The sequence below is a fragment of the Alosa sapidissima genome, chromosome 16 (genome assembly GCF_018492685.1).
Source record: "Alosa sapidissima isolate fAloSap1 chromosome 16, fAloSap1.pri, whole genome shotgun sequence".
NCBI lineage: Eukaryota > Metazoa > Chordata > Actinopteri > Clupeiformes > Clupeidae > Alosa > Alosa sapidissima.
Window position 1 is genome coordinate 1,799,409 of NC_055972.1, and position 16,290 is coordinate 1,815,698.

The 16,290-nt window shown below is 47.9% G+C and overlaps 1 protein-coding gene across 5 annotated transcripts; it reads left to right on the forward strand.

Annotated features, from left to right (window-relative positions):
• Nucleotides 1–228: 228 nt before the first annotated feature.
• Nucleotides 229–14,731, forward strand: lrrc73 (leucine rich repeat containing 73). Of its 5 annotated transcripts, none has more exons than XM_042065715.1 (6): nt 241–2,058; nt 2,541–2,701; nt 5,530–5,652; nt 9,939–10,039; nt 12,998–13,202; nt 14,313–14,731. In XM_042065715.1, exons 1-6 carry the CDS (start codon nt 1,787–1,789, stop codon nt 14,420–14,422), a joined length of 972 nt encoding a protein of 323 aa, XP_041921649.1. In that variant the 5' UTR covers nt 241–1,786; the 3' UTR covers nt 14,423–14,731. The 5 variants fall into 5 exon arrangements, 3 of the variants coding, with proteins under 3 accessions (XP_041921651.1, XP_041921649.1, XP_041921650.1); XR_006023309.1 differs by having other exon boundaries at nt 243–2,058; nt 12,998–13,263; XR_006023310.1 differs by having other exon boundaries at nt 243–2,058; nt 12,998–13,263; nt 14,349–14,731.
• Nucleotides 14,732–16,290: the final 1,559 nt, after the last annotated feature.

The following is a 16,290-nucleotide window of genomic DNA, read 5'->3' on the forward strand; positions in this document are numbered from 1 at the left end:
AGATAGGTGAGCTTACTGAATGATGCGAGCTGGCTCTCTAGCAAGTCGCTGCTGAATACCTGCAGAAAGCCTTTCATTTCCTCATGGCAGAGCCTCATTAGGCTACTGCCATTCATGTAGTCATCCAATTAGCCAAGCAGCCCTGGATCGCACCACATTTTAGGAAACAAATCAATTATGAGGTGCAGCAGCCTTGTGATTGCCACTCAGGACCTCTGCCTGTGCATGCGCCACTTATGATCCATATATTTCATAATGATCCAACCTGCTGGGGTAGCCCGCTGTGTTGTCTTTATCTGTATGTGGTAAACCCAAAGGGTTGATCTGGAGTTGAACGAAGCTGTAGCACTGTACAATGTGCCTCTGTGCACATCTGACAAAGGGGCTTTTGTAGCACACGGTCTGGTGTACCCACGGCTTGTATTTCACCTCTGCTCCCTAGGGACAGCTATGCAGTCAAGGACACGGGGAGATCTGCAACTGGAGAACGAGTCGCGGGGCACACTCACGGGAGCAGGCTGTCTCCTTTCCCCCAAAGACTAGCAGCAGCCTCGGAGGACTCCCCCACAGAGTTTGAGGGGTCTATGGGAGTGTATTTGCTAACGTTTTTGAGTGTTGGAATCTTTTTAAAAAGAGTTCTCTACAACACCTTTATGTCATAGTATATATAGCCTATAATAAATAACAAGCTTTTGGAGACTAGGCCTACCTCTACAAATTACAGTAATTTACAGTAGGCCTAGGCTAGAGCTAAACGCCTAATTCTGACAAGAGATTAAATATCTGAAACCGTACTGCCAGACCAAATGAATCATACGGGATCGCACACCATACACACAACCATACTGTTCACTTGTTACATCCATAGCTCTTGGCTCAGTGTGTCTACCTCCTGACGTGGAAAAGACGCACTACAATAATGTCATCCAGCCACCGCTGTCGTTACTACACGTGCGCTGAAACGTGAGCATTTCGTGAAGATATCGACGGATATCAGTGTGCGAACAGGAGGCTCTATAATGCACAGGGTCTCCATAGTAACCTACACCTGCAACTGAAGAAAACAAACGATCATCTTTGCTTCAGTGCCGCAAAGCCTGCCCTGGAAATCCAAGCATGTCAAGTACACTGACCGCCTGCTGTACCAATTACGGAGAAGAGCGGATTTTTAAAGGACCGAGGATAAAGTATTTGCCGAACTAGGTTAATTCTTGGTGGGTGTAGCTGGGCTTCGGATTGGTCTGATTATAATCTGCTAATATAATCTTTGTTTGGCTAATTCATGGCTAGTTAACGTTAGCTAGCTGTCTCGCCGCGCTGCTTAGAATTTACTGGTGCTGATGTCAGGGAATCGAGCCAGAAGAGGAATGTTTCACTGACGCAACTTTGAAAATGTAGCTGGGACTTGCAACAGCGTTAGAATACTACAGAAATGCGAATGTTTTATCTCAATTAACAGAGACCGTTATCTTACGGGGATTGCTCTCCTTTTGTCCCGACGTGTTAAGGTTTGCTTCAGGTTGAAATGTAACGTTAGCGCAAGTTATCCATAACTAAACTGATGTAACGTTAACGCCAAGGACCGCTAACGTGTTGGATAATTGGTTTGCTAACGTTAGTTTGTTATTTGTGTTGCCCTCTTAGCTGATGGGAAGTGATAGTTTGAATAGCCACCTTAAAACATCAGCAATATTTTGCGTGTTTTAATAATGTTTCTTCATTTATCGTCGGTTTACCTATCACGTTAACCTAGCTATCAGTCAGGCCAGCTAGGACGATTGCAAACATGCTACCAGGCTCCATCCAAATAACGGGAGAGACTCTGTCTGGGGCCGAGGTGAAGGATATCTGCGACAGTCTCAAGGAAAACACCGTGCGACTGCTATCTGTGAGAGGCTGTCAGTTTTCCGACCGGGACTTCGGGCGGGTGTGTCGCGGAGTGGCCGAGTCCCATTCCCTGGCGCAGCTCAACCTCAACCTCGGCGTGGTGTCCAGCATCACTCGGACGAAGCAGTTGGCAGACGCACTCAAGGCCAATAGATCGATCCAAACACTCTTGTAAGTATTTTGATTAATTACTGTGATGTTAGTTTTTATTCGCCCATACAGGCACAATACCAATGAAAGCTGCTCAGACTAGGTCACCATATTTGCACAAGGATTTGAAAATGCCGCAACTCTGACATGACATTTAGCCTAATGATGTAGGAGGGTGCTATCCTGACAGACGTGTGTGAACGGAGAAGGAGACAACCTCACTTGACTGCCTCTCCACACGAGAGGAGAGTTAACAACCACGTTGTCGCCCGGTCTCCAGAGAGATGGATGATTGTCCCTCTGTGATAATGGGCTAATTGCCATGTCTAGACCAAAACCATGAGCGCTTTCAATTATTTAATCATTAGCTCAGTGAAGTGGAACCACGTGGCCAGGAGGAGGATCTATTTGAGCATAAGTGGGACACCAGGACTCCGCTGAGAACATATTTAAAAATAAATGTTTTTTGTTTGTTCCTCTGTGTGTGTTTGTGTGACGCGCAGCCTGCACGGTAGCCCCCTCCTGGACGCAGGCTTGGTGTCTCTGAACACGGCGCTGTGCACTCACCCGTCCCTGGTGTCGCTGGACCTGGGAGATTGCATGCTGGGAGACGAGGCCGTGCGGCTGATCTGCGGCATGCTGCCCCCAGATGGAGCCAAATCTGGTAGCGCACACATACACACTCACACACTCTCACTCATTCACTCAACTCACTCACTCACACACACACCATATTCATCAACTACATCACAAGCCTTGAACATGTTGCTTTTTTTAGGCTGTTTCACACGCTCTTACAGCCCCCTCCCCCTCCCCAGCAGCTGTTAGTGTGTTAGAGAAGTGTGTATCTAATAATTGATTGGAAGTGTACAAGTGTGTATCTGATAGTGTACAGGTGTGTATCTGATGGTTTACAGTTTAAGTATAAGTATATATACTCTTTTGATCCCTTGAGGGAAATTTGGTCTCTGCATTTATCTCAATCCGTGAATTAGTGAAACACACACAGCACACAGTGTACACATAGTGAGGTGAAGCACACACTAATCAAAGTCAAAGTCAAAGTCAGCTTTATTGTCAATTTCTTCACATGTTCCAGACATACAAAGAGATCGAAATTACGTTTCTCACTATCCCACGGTGAAGACAAGACATATTTTACCAATTTAAGTCCACAGACAAACATAACATTCAAGTAAACAAAAAAGTAAGTAAATAAGAGGGCACATATAATAATGAAAAAAATAAGAGCAGCAAAATTTGGTTGAAATTGTGCATAGACAGTCAATAAAATACTAGTGCAAAGTCAGGCCAATAAAAAGGCTTGTGTAGTTCTGTTTGACCTAAGTAAGAAAGAAAGTCAAACAGAACTACACAAGCCTTTTTATTGGCCTGACTAATCCCGGCGCAGTGAGCTGCCTGCATCAACAGCAGCGCTCGGGGAGCAGTGAGGGGTTAGGTGCCTTGCTCAAGGGCACTTCAGCCGTGCCTGCTGGTCGGGGTTCGAACCGGCAACCCTCCGGTTACAGGTCCGAAGTGCTAACCAGGCTGCCCAAAGGTGTGCAATACAGGTGTGTATCTGATAGTGTACAAGTGTGATAGTGTACAAGTGTGTATCTGATGGTGTAGAGGTGTGTATCTGATGGTGTACAGGTGTGTATCTGATGGTGTAGAGCAGGGGTCTCAAACTCAAATGAGCTGGGGGCCACTTCTGCCAACGTCATCTGATTGGAGGGCCGGCTATTTCTGAAAATGCAATGTTCTTTTTTTTAAATACCACACAAAACTGCAAACAGAAAGTGCAAGTGTTTTTTATCTAGTTTTAGACACCTGTGCTAGCAACCTTAGCTTATAAATAAAATAATGATAAAATAAATATTAATACAAATTATAAAACAAACAAAAAGCATAAAAACGGGTATGTGTGTGTTTCACACCAAATAAAAATATTTTCCTCTCATAACTTTTTTGAACCTGGCAAACTAGGCGTCAGGGTTAAGAAAGCAACACCATTGGATTTTTATATCAAAATTTCAAAAGGCCATGAAAGTGGTCAGAGATAAAGTCCTACTGTAAATGTCAAAATCTTTGAGTATAAACAAAAGTTTATGAAGGGGGTAAATGTACTAATCACTGGATGGCAAGCACCTCAAATTATGCACATTTCAGTAAATACTGGATGAACATATTTGAGCAGGTTTACTTTCCTTTTTTCATATTACCCACATAACAAATTAACAGGAAAACACCTAAGATGTATATGGTTTAGTAATCTGTTACTAAACCACAAGGCCTACAATAAAGTATTCTGGTCAAATCAGTTCCTATCGCGGGTAATCTGAGTACCCAGAAGTTCGCATTATATTGCGGGTGACTTTGTAGTTCTTCAGAGCCCTATTTCTACTAGCCCTGCTGTCTGTACCACGTCCATTACAGACACTATCATCATGATTACCACTGCAACCTCCAAGCTATGTTGGGCAGAGGGTCGAAATAAGCATGGTATGCTTAGTGGTGGTAGTGTAGTGGTTAAGGAGCTGGGCTAGCGTGCAGTAGCCTGTAGGGTGGTGGTAGTGTAGTGGTTAAGGAGCTGGGCTAGCGTGCAGTAGCCTGTAGGGTGGTGGTAGTGTAGTGGTTAAGGAGCTGGGCTAGTGTAGTGGTTAAGGAGCTGGGCTAGTGTAGTGGTTAAGGAGCTGGGCTAGTGTGCAGTAGCCTGTAGGGTGGTGGTAGTGTAGTGGTTAAGGAGCTGGGCTAGTGTGCAGTAGCCTGAAAGTTGTCGGTTCAATTCCCGGCTTCAACCGTTGTGCCCTTGAGCAAGGCACTTAACCCAAGTTGCTCCGGGGACAATGTGATCCCTTGTAATATAGCTGACATATGTAAGTCACTTCGGTCAAGAAGTGTCTGCTAAATGTAATGTAATGCTTAGTGGACACCGTCGTATACACGCAAAGACGCACCTCCATTCACAGACGCACTGTGACTATCACTGTCAATAGACGATCGATCATAATCTCCAAAAGGATATTCTCCTTCAGAATCAGAATAGGTGAATAACATATCCTACCTAAGACTTCATCACACGTGAACGTTTTTCAACATTAGGTGTAGGCCTATTTCTGCTTCAATTTGTGCAAAACTATGGCCTGCATCGCTTCCATGTCATTACAAATGCACGTCTTTGTGTTTCTCACGTGTAATACAAGTATTTCCTGAAAACTTTGCGCAGCGATTTTGGGTTTGAATCAAGCTCTGGATGTCTAGCACATAGTGGAGCAGAGTACAAATGAGATTTGTCACCATACTTGGAACTATCGTCTATTTTAATCAGTATCGTTGTTTGTCGAAATTAAAAATAGCCTCAAGGGCCGGATTACATTATTATTTTGACATACGTGGCGGGCCGGAATTGGGCCGGACGCGGGCTGGGTGTTTGAGACTCCTGGTGTAGAGGTGTGAATCTGATTATGGATTGTTTGCTGTTTGACTCTACAGGGCTGCGGGAGTTGACCCTGAGTGCCAACCCGGCCATCAGCACCAAGGCCTGGGCACGACTGGCCGTCGCAGTGGCCCACAGCTCCCAGCTCCGCGTCCTCAACCTCGACTACAACCCGCTGGGTGAGTCACACACACACAGACCAGCAGAGGGCGCCCCAGAGCAGGGCCCGACAGCCGCATCTGGCCCATGTGAGGCCCACATCTGGCCCGCATCCGGCCATATTGGCGTTACAAACTAGCCCCATGCATTTCTATGGAGGATTTTTTGAGTGCTGTGTCTCCTCATTAGAAAGTCTCTGGGTGCGTTGCGATTGGCAAACACAGGTGAACATTTGCAAACATTTGCCCTACTCTCTGTTTGCCCCCTACTCTCTGCTCTCTACTCTCTGTTTGCCCTGTTCTCTGTTTGCCCCCTACTCTCTGTTTGCCCCCTACTCTCTGTTTGCCCTGCTCTCTGCTTGCCCTGTTCTCTGTTTGCCCCCTACTCTCTGTTTGCCCTGCTCTCTGCTTGCCCTGCTCTCTGCCCACATGTTGGGGGTTGGATGCCCTGCTGGATGCCCTGCTCTCTGCCCACATGTTGGGGGTTGGATGCCCTGCTGGATGCCCACATGTTGGGGGTTGGATGCCCTGCTGGATGCCCTGCTCTCTGCCCACATGTTGGGGGTTGGATGCCCTGCTGGATGCCCACATGTTGGGGGTTGGATGCCCTGCTGGATGCCCTGCTCTCTGCCCACATGTTGGGGGTTGGATGCCCTGCTGGATGCCCTGCTCTCTGCCCACATGTTGGGGGTTGGATGCCCTGCTGGATGCCCTGCTCTCTGCCCACATGTTGGGGGCTGGATGCCCTGCTCTCTGCCCACATGTTGGGGGTTGGATGCCCTGCTGGATGCCCTGCTCTCTGCCCACATGTTGGGGGTTGGATGGAGAGTTACCGTTATGATGGAATGTTGTTATGAAATCGTTCCAATTGATCTGTTCAGACAAACATGTTCGCCACAAACGTCTGCATCTGTTCAAGGAATTTGAACGCACCTCTGGTGTCATGAGTCATGAGTCTGTCTGAATCCATACACTGTTTAAGGTGGATATTGTGCCGTGGGCATGGATGTAGACGAGGGCTATGGAGTGAGTGGAGTGTCAGATAAGCACACTGAGAGTCTCAGAATGTGGAACACCGACACGCAGGCCTAATGTATAATGTAAGGGGAGAGGCAGGTGTGAAACTCTATGCTAGGCTGAGTCACTGACAGGTGTGTGTGTGTGAGAACGACCTCATGGCCTAATAGGACTGGTCTTCTGTGGGGAGACACTTGCTGTGTGTGGTACTAGTATCAGCTTTCCATTGTGTACAGAAGGAGCTGTGGCTTGGTAGGGCTTGTCCAACGCAGAAAGGCAGGCAGGAATAGTAATGTATTGCAGACAGACAGACAGACAGGAGTAGTACTGTATTGCAGACACAGACAGACAGACAGGAGTAGTACTGTATTGCAGACAGACAGGCAGGAGTAGTACTGTATTGCAGACAGACAGACAGATAGACAGGAGTAGTACTGTATTGCAGACAGACAGGCAGGAGTAGGTAGTGCTGTATTGCAGGCAGACAGACAGGAGTAGTGCTGTATTGCAGGCAGACAGACAGGAGTAGTGCTGTATTGCAGGCAGACAGACAGGAGTAGTGCTGTATTGCAGGCAGTCCGTGTCTGGGCCTCATGTGTGGTTCCTGTGGTGCTTGTGTCTGGGCCTCATGTGTGGTTCCTGTGGTGCTTGTGTCTGGGCCTCATGCGTGGTTCCTGTGGTGCTTGTGTCTGGGCCCCATGCGTTAGTGCTGGGCGGTATACCGGTTCACACCGTATACCGGTGTATATTTTCGTTATGATATGAATTTTTAATATACCGCCATACCGGTGTATTTGATTACACAGCGTTTGGAACGCTGCGCTGCGCGACAGTGTTTCAGACAGGACTTTCTTCACACGCACGCATGGTGCCAATGCGAGGCATAGTGAGGGTAAACACAGTTTTTCCCCTGAAGTATGACCCTTAAGGCTTAATTTCTCCTTAGGTAAGGGGTTTATTTAAGGGTGTTGCACAGAATACCTTAAATTGTTTCTTTAGTTAAGAAAAAACGTTAAGGGATACTGCATTGAAAGGGATTTACCGTCACGAAAATTCTATTGAGATTGTTTAACAGCTGTAACTAGCTGGCTAGTAGGTGACGTTAGTTAGCAACCCACCGAACACAGTGAAGTTTAATGTTCTTATCATTCATCTCACCTTAAGAATATTCGCTGAAATTATCCAGGTAGCAAGTCAAGCATGTTATAGACATGCACTGAGCAATACTAGCTGGCTAGTTAGAAATGATCCTGACTGTCATCAGTGAACCAAAACAAACTTTTTTGTTAATGTTTTGCCTAGCGAACCGAACCGAAGCTTATGGCAGGCTAACAAGACATCCACATCCACATGAAGTTAACGTTAGCCTACCACTAACGTCATGTAAACCACACAATAACAATAAGGCATGTTTCTGATAGGCCTATTTGACAGAGTAGGGCCTAAGCATATTAGCAGAGAGGTTTTATTTTAAATTGTATAATTTTCAAAAAAGTATAATTATTGCAAGTTGCACTACTTTTTGTATTGGTTTTATACAAAATGTTTGTGAAATTTGCACAGTAAAAGTTATGTATTTTGACTGCAATTGTCTTTGCATTCTGATTAGGTTCTTCATTAGAATCATGAGTGGCTCTTTGTAAACAGCATAATTTTCTGGCGCCATGCAAAACTGCATTATCACTAGTCAGTGTGGAGTTATTCTACATCATGACAGTAAAATAGACCATCCTTACTCAATGTACTGCAGCAATTCCTCTCCCAACCTGTAGAAAATGCTGTGAACATCTGATTATGCATGGAAAAAAAAATAGCGTCATATACCGTGAAACCGTAAGAATTTTGAAAAATACTGTGATATACATTTTTGGTCATACCGCCCAGCACTACCATGCGTGGTTCCTGTGGTGCTTGTGTCTGGGCCCCATGCGTGGTTCCTGTGGTGCTTGTGTCTGGGCCCCATGCGTGGTTCCTGTGGTGCTGCGGTGTCTGTGTCTGGGCCCCATGTCTGGTTCCTGTGGACGTTGGCGGGTGGATGCCCACTCGGATGGCTGTCTACAGTGGTGCCACTTCAGACATGTCTGCGTAGCAACCAACAGACCCCGCTCTCCAGAGAGAACATGTCAGTGAGGAACGAGGAGAGGCACAGACAAGGTCAGAGAGAGAGAGAGAAAGAGAGAGAGAGTGTGAGAAAGGGGGAGTGTGAGGGGGAGAAGAGGGAGAAAGAGAGAGAAAGAGAGAGAGAGAAAAGCTGACAGAGAGAAAGTGTGTGAGGGAGAAGATGCGCACAGGAAAAGCGTTAACGTGTGCTGCTTGGGTCGTTTAGACCTAAACGTGTACTAAATGTCACGCATGTCAGGGACAGCAGATGTGTTGCTGACATGAGTATTGAACTACCCTTAGTGTATATATGTAGAATTATATAAACAACTATTTTTGCGATTTTCACTTCCTCTCGCAATTTCTTTGCAACACACCTAAAAAAACTGCAACTTCCATCGCAATTTTTTAGATACGTTTCTGGAGGGACTGTTTATTGCTACTCTGCTCAAGTCTGATTGATTGATTGATTGATTGAGTGTTTCTTAGGTCCACTGCCCCCCCCCCCCCCCCCCCCCCCTTTGCTCACGCCTGAGCCGTTCTGTTGACCCCTGTCAAACGGGCAGCGCAGCATGAAGGAAATCTGAAGCAGTTGTGCAGCTGCAGCAGATTGAGGCGTGCTGTGAGCAGCATCGATTTCTCTCTGTAGCACTGAGTCACCTCGGAGAACGCAGACTGCCTCAGAGAGCTCAGCTCAATTCGGTTTTATTTATAGAGCTCCATTGAGTGCCGAGAATGTTTTGGGTTCACCGCGTGAGACCTCACAGAGGAAGAACTGCGGCTGCCAGGAACAAAGCAGGAACACATCAGGAACAAATCAGTTTCTAAGCAGTTAGCGGGTTACATGCTAATACAAATCAGTTAGCGGGTTACATGCTAATGCAGATCAGTTAGCGGGTTACATGCTAATGCAGATCAGTTAGCGGGTTACATGCTAATGCAGATCAGTTAGCGGGTTACATGCTAATATAGAACAGTTAGCGGGTTACATGCTAATACAGATCAGTTAGCGGGTTACATGCTTATACAAATCAGATCAAATCAGATGTGTGAGCCACATTTCTCACTGATTGCGAAGATGGTGCATCACCACACACACACATACATACATACACACACACCCTCACACACACTCACACAGTGCTCAGCCTCTAAGCTGTTTCTTCCACTGATTGCCTTTTGGTCTCCAGGCGACCAGATCGCAGGCATGCTGGCGGTTGCTGTGGCGTCCAGTAGAACTCTGGAAGTCCTGGATTTGGAAGGGACCGGACTTACCAACCAGTCAGCGCAGGTGAGTGACATCACAATATCCTCCAGCTCTGTCCCTAGCTCTGCACATGGACATTTTTAAACACCCATAGCTTATATGGACAGAGTCACTGGCTGCATTTTTAAACACCCATAGATTATATGGACAGTCACTGGCTGCATTTTTAAACACCCATAGATTATATGGACAGTCACTGGCTGCATTTTTAAACACCCATAGATTATATGCCTCTGGAATGTCATGGATGAATGTGGTCTCTGCAGCTCTCAGGTGTGTCATGGATGAATGTGGTCTCTGCAGGTCTCAGGTGTTTCATGGATGAATGTGGTCTCTGCAGCTCTCAGGTGTGTCATGGATGAATGTGGTCTCTGCAGCTCTCAGGTGTGTCATGGATGAATGTGGTCTCTGCAGCTCTCAGGTGTGTCATGAGAGCAGTATTTGTTGCGCTCCGCGATGGCGGCGTTATCTGAACAGGCGTGCATTAGAGTCATCTATGCAGATACGTGCGAGAGAAACATCTAGAGCTGGAGGATCTAGAGCTGGAGGAGAAACATCTAGAGCTGGAGGATCTAGAGCTGGAGGAGAAACATCTAGAGCTGGAGGATCTAGAGCTGGAGGAGAAACATCTAGAGCTGGAGGATCTAGAGCTGGAGGAGAAACATCTAGAGCTGGAGGAGAAACATCTAGAGCTGGAGGATCTAGAGCTGGAGGAGAAACATCTAGAGCTGGAGGATCTAGAGCTGGAGGATCTAGAGCTGGAGGAGAAACATCTAGAGCTGGAGGATCTAGAGCTGGAGGAGAAACATCTAGAGCTGGAGGATCAGTAAGAGTCGCAGCGCTTCTCTCTCTCTCTCTCTCTTCTTCCTCCCTCTCTCCTTGTCTCTCCACCCTCTCTCTCTCCTCTTTTTCTCCTCTCCTCTCTCTCTCCTCTCCTTCCTCTCTCTCCACCCTCTCTCTCTCCTCTTTTTCTCCTCTCCTCTCTCTCTCCTCTCCTTCCTCTCTCTCCACCCTCTCTCTCTCCTCTTTTTCTCCTCTCCTCTCTCTCTCCTCTCCTTCCTCTCTCTCCTCTTTTTCTCCTCTCCTCTCTCTCTCCTCCCTCCCTCCTCTCTTTCTCCTCTCTTCTTCCACCCTCCCCTCTCTCTCTCTCTCTCTCTCACACTCTCTCTCACTCTCTCTCTCTCTCTTCCTCACAGGCTCCATAAATAGCCTCACCTCCCACGGCTGTTCTACAATATGGCAGGAGCTCCCACGCCCCCTGAGAATCCATATTACCATCTCACATGCCCCCAGGCAAAGGCTTCCATCATTAGTGAGCGCTTTGATCTCACACACGCACCACCACTTCCCCTGCCGTCCACCAGGGGTCACTGTTGCTCTCCTAGGCTCTCCCCACACCCATTCCAGGGCAGTTGGAGGGCCAAGCGTCTCTTGACAAGCTCATCATGGAATCGGTTCGCTCCTCTACAGAACAGTTTTCATGTGAGGGGCGGATGGGAGTGTGTGCGTGCGTGCGCGCGTGCGTGCGTGTGTGTGTGTGTGTGGTAGACTGTGGGCCATGAGCGCCTGCTTGATCTTTGGCCGCTCCACTTTAGAGGCAGAACATGGCCATGGCCCCGCCCCTCTGCTGCACGCGTTCCTTTTCTCCTCAGCGTCAGCTCTGCTGTCCAACTGCAACCTTGAAGCTCATTGAGTGTGTACTTAATATGTGCATAATACACACACACACACTTTCTTTATTTCTCTTTCTATCTAACACACACCCACACCCACACATATGGCAACTGTCTTTGAATTTCAAAGCCATGTGTCTCTCACACACACACACACTCTGCTTTGCTAGGAGCATGAGGCTGTTAGACAGTGACAGGAGTTCCAGACCCCCCCCCCCCCAGACAAACACTTGTGTTCTCCAGATCCCCCGAGTAAGTGTTCAGGTATTCCTCAGGGACTGGAGTAGGTGTTCAGGTGTTCCTCAGGGACTGGAGTAGGTGTCCAGGTGTTCAGGTGTTCCTCAGGGACTGGAGTAGGTGTCCAGGTGTTCAGGTGTTCCTCAGGGACTGGAGTAGGTGTTCAGGTGTTCCTCAGGGACTGGAGTAAGTGTTCAGGTGTTCCTCAGGGACTGGAGTAGGTGTCCAGGTGTTCAGGTGTTCCTCAGGGACTGGAGTAGGTGTTCAGGTGTTCCTCAGGGACTGGAGTAGGTGTCCAGGTGTTCAGGTGTTCCTCAGGGACTGGAGTAGGTGTTCAGGTGTTCCTCAGGGACTGGAGTAAGTGTTCAGGTGTTCCTCAGGGACTGGAGGCCTACATTACAGTAAAGCAGCACTGTCAGGATCCTCTGTAACCCGACATAATACCCACTTTAATCTACCTCAGTACTCAGTCAATTACAGTATGCTTCAGTTTCCAGAAACTCTAGGCTGACAACAACCTTTTTAAGTAACACTTAAGTTAATTTTATATTCACAATGTGTGTACATGCCTGTAGATAAAGTTATTGATATTCAGAGTGTGTGTACAGGCCTGTAGTTAAAGTTGTTTATATTCAGAGTGTGTGTACAGGCCTGTAGTTAAAGTTGTTTATATTCAGAGTGTGTGTACAGGCCTGTAGTTAAAGTTGTTGATATTCAGAGTGTGTGTACAGGCCTGTAGATAAAGTTGTTGATATTCAGAGTGTGTGTACATGCCTGTAGTTAAAGTTGTTTATATTCAGAGTGTGTGTACAGGCCTGTAGTTAAAGTTGTTTGTCTCCTTGGTGTGTACTGTGTAGAACTGTGTCCCCGGTTTTCTTTTCCCAAACAAGTTTGATCGTTGACGAACAAGCCTAGCACTGTAAGAGGGAACCCAACCCATCCCGAGATGCGTTCTGCGTGTTCTGCTGTGTGTGTGTGTGTGTGTTCCGCGTCCCAGCCTGGTTCTGCTGTGTGTGTGTGTGTGTGTTCCGCGTCCCAGCCTGGTTCTGCTGTGTGTGTTCCTCTGTGCTAGATCTTCCTGGACATGGTGGAGAACTACCCGACGTGTCTGCGCGTGCTGGTGCTGGCGGAGAACGCCATCAGCCCGGAGCTTCAGCAGCAGATCTCCGACCTGCTCTCAGAGGGGGAGGGGGAGGAGGAGGAGGACAAGGAAGCGGAGGCGTGTGCAGACGCTCCCCACGCTCCCCTGGAGAAGAGCGCCTGGATCCCCCACAGCAGTAAGGGCTAGAGCGGCCAACCAGCGGCCAACCAGCGGCTAACCAAGAGTTCCGCTGCTGAGTGAGCTTCTCTCCTTCTCTCTCTCTCTCTCTCCTTCCCTCCTTCTCTCTCTCTCCTTCTCTCCTTCCCTCCTTCTCTCTCTCTCTCCTTCTCTCTCTCTCCTTCTCTCCTTCCCTCCTTCTCTCCTTCTCTCTCTCTCCTTCTCTCCTTCCCTCCTTCTCTCCTTCTCTCCTTCTCTCTCTCTCTCCTCTCTCTCTCCTTCTCTCCTTCTCTCCTTCCCTCCTTCTCTCTCTCTCCTTCCCTCCCTCTCTCCTTCCCTCCTTCTCTCCTTCTCTCTCACAATTTTATTCCTTCTCTCTCTTTCTTCTCCTTCCTCCCCCTCTCATTATCAGTCCCTCCACCTCCCTCTATCTTTCTCTCTCTCCCTCCTTTCCTCTTTCCTTTCTTCTCTCGCTCGGCGTGACTTGTTCCTGAGTCGTCCAGTTCAGAGGCTCTCCAGTAGCTCAGCTCCTGAAAGATGAACAAGCATCAGCAGGGACGTCTCGGGCCCTCAACACCCCTCTACCTCCTTCTCTCTCCCCCTCTCACTCTCTCTCTTCCTCTTTCTCCCCCTCTCCCCCTCTCCGTGTGATGGCTTGGCTTGTAGCGGGCAGCTATAGGCGTAGAGGCCGTGGAATTGTCTTTGTCTTGTGCCCAGTAAAGTTGAGTTGTTGTCTTAGCGATAGCTTAGCAACAGATGTTTATAGAGAGAACATCCTCGTCCGCAGACCAAGAATATAAATAGTCTGTCTGGTGGCTGAATAATATTATGTATTCAAAGATAAAATATTGGCTGACTCTAAAAGCACTTTTTTTTATTATTATTATTAATAAGAACCTTGGAGGTATTTTTATCATGTCAAACTTTTTTTAGCTTTTCAGCTATGGAAAAAAAAGCACTTTCAAAAAGTGACACTGCAATACTGTTGTCTCTAGAAGGCTGTGGATAAGAAATGTTTGCTAAGCTAAGAGTGACACTCCACTTTACTCCCCCCCCTCCCCCTCCTCCTTTGGTTTGATGTTTTTGTTTTGTGGTGGACCTTGGTCCTCCTCTGTCCTGCGCGTCTCAGATGTCCACCTGCTGTCTCTGGCTGTAACCTCTCCAGGCTCGTCCGGCCGGCATGTGGTCCTGCTCACCTCAGGCCTGGGGGACAGCCTATTGGCTGAGACAGAGATGTGACCCGGGTCGTCGTCACGGTAGCACCCTGAGTGACGTCACCCGTCCACTGCATGAAACGTAGCGCTGGTGCCCTGGCTGCAGAGGCCGCCGGTTGCCGTAGCGATGCTGGCACTGTCATCCTCAGACACCAAGTGACTTATTAGAACACTCTAAAAGTGAATTATTTATTTTCCATATCTACGAGTTTATTTATAATATATTAAGTATTTAAACATGTAAGCAATGATGGTGTGCTATGATAGATTGGCTTCATAGGAATGTACTGGTGGCCTGATAGTACTTAAATAAATATGTTTACATCTTTCTAAACCATGTTCTGTTTTCATTTCTAGACGGGACCAGTAAGTCGGTATTGCACTTTAAGGTTGCAGAAATGGCAACCATACTGCCCATGTAGCAGTCTGCAGGGCTGGCCGCATTCCTCTGATGCCCCACCAGAGGGTGCTACAGCTCACTGTTCTGGCCCCAGCAGCTCTCCAGCTGCCCTGGTGGCTCCTTTTGCTTAAACAGGTTCAGGGGAAATCAAAGGGAGTTTTTGTGCTCACGGCTCACCAGGCGCCTCCGCCTCTCACCCCCGACGCCCACCTCAGGGCCTCCATCCTGAAAGCAGGCCAGAACGTAGGCGTACACACACACACACACACACACAAAGCTCTCCAAATACCTGTCTTTGGCTGCTGCTGCCGTGTAAAGCTCTCCCTGTGTGCCAAACCGCCTCCTAATACCTCCTCAGCTCGCTTGAGTAGACTCACGAGCAGAAGCCGGCTGAGACAAGCGAAGCCCTGCAGTGCGATGAGAGAGAGAGAGAGAGAGAGAGAGAGGGAGAGAGAGAGAGAGCGATGAGAGAGAGAGAGAGAGGGAGAGAGAGAGAGAGCGATGAGAGAGAGAGAGAGAGAGAGAGAGGGAGAGAGAGAGAGAGAGCGATGAGAGAGAGAGAGGGAGAGAGAGAGAGAGCGATGAGAGAGAGAGAGAGAGAGAGAGAGAGCGATGAGAGAGAGAGAGAGAGGGAGGGGGAGAGAGAGAGAGAGAGAGAGAGCGAGGAGAGAGAGAGAGGGAGAGAGAGAGAGAGAGAGAGGGAGAGAGAGAGCGAGACGAGAGAGAGAGAGAGGGAGAGGAGAGAGAGAGAGAGAGAGAGAGAGAGAGAGAGAGCCATCATGCCTCCCTCCTCTGCCTCCCACCATCCTCAGCTGCTGCTCCAGATCTGTGTACATGCATCAGGGGGCCGATGGGACATTAGACGGCAAGAGAAATCCGATTAGGACCTTTTGTTAGCACCTCTCGCTAGCACGCTGCGTTTGTAACCCTGCCTCATGCTTCACGCCTTTAAACGGCACAACTACATGCAGGCAGGCGCTCCATGATCGCTTCAACAGAGAACGCACTGAGAGAGATCCAGCTTGGGAGCATGAACGAGAGAGATGGAGAGAGAGGTGGGTTTGAAAGAGGGATAGAGAGAGATGGAGAGAGAGGTGGGTTTGAAAGAGGGATAGAGAGAAATGGAGAGAGAGGTGTGGGTTTGATAGAGAGAGATGGGGAGAGGTGTGGGTTTGAAAGAGGGATAGAGTAAGTGAGAGATGGAGAGAGAGGTGTGGGTTTGACAATAGGGCTTTAAATCTTCCTCCATAATCCCATTCGAATTTCATTCATTATTATGTTTAATAATCAATTTATATTTGAATATTTAATGCCCAAATTTTGCCTATTGACATTTACTATGCATCTCTATACACTGTATAAACAGGCTTATGCGTAGGCAATGTCGCTATCAACGCCAAGCTTGTCAGGGTGTAGCGCAGTGGTCCCTAAACTCCTGTAGCAGCACGTATCATGTGTGGCCTCATTGGCATTTCCGGCACCTTCTAACGTTA

Excerpts from the sequence above, each read along its gene's own strand:
- lrrc73 (XM_042065715.1), top strand. The coding sequence starts at position 1,787 with ATGCTACCAGGCTCCATCCAAATAACGGGAGAGACTCTGTCTGGGGCC. Across the intron at positions 2,702-5,529 it reads CCCAGATGGAGCCAAATCTG|GGCTGCGGGAGTTGACCCTG; the intron begins GTAGCGCACACA and ends TTGACTCTACAG. Across the intron at positions 5,653-9,938 it reads CCTCGACTACAACCCGCTGG|GCGACCAGATCGCAGGCATG; the intron begins GTGAGTCACACA and ends TTTGGTCTCCAG.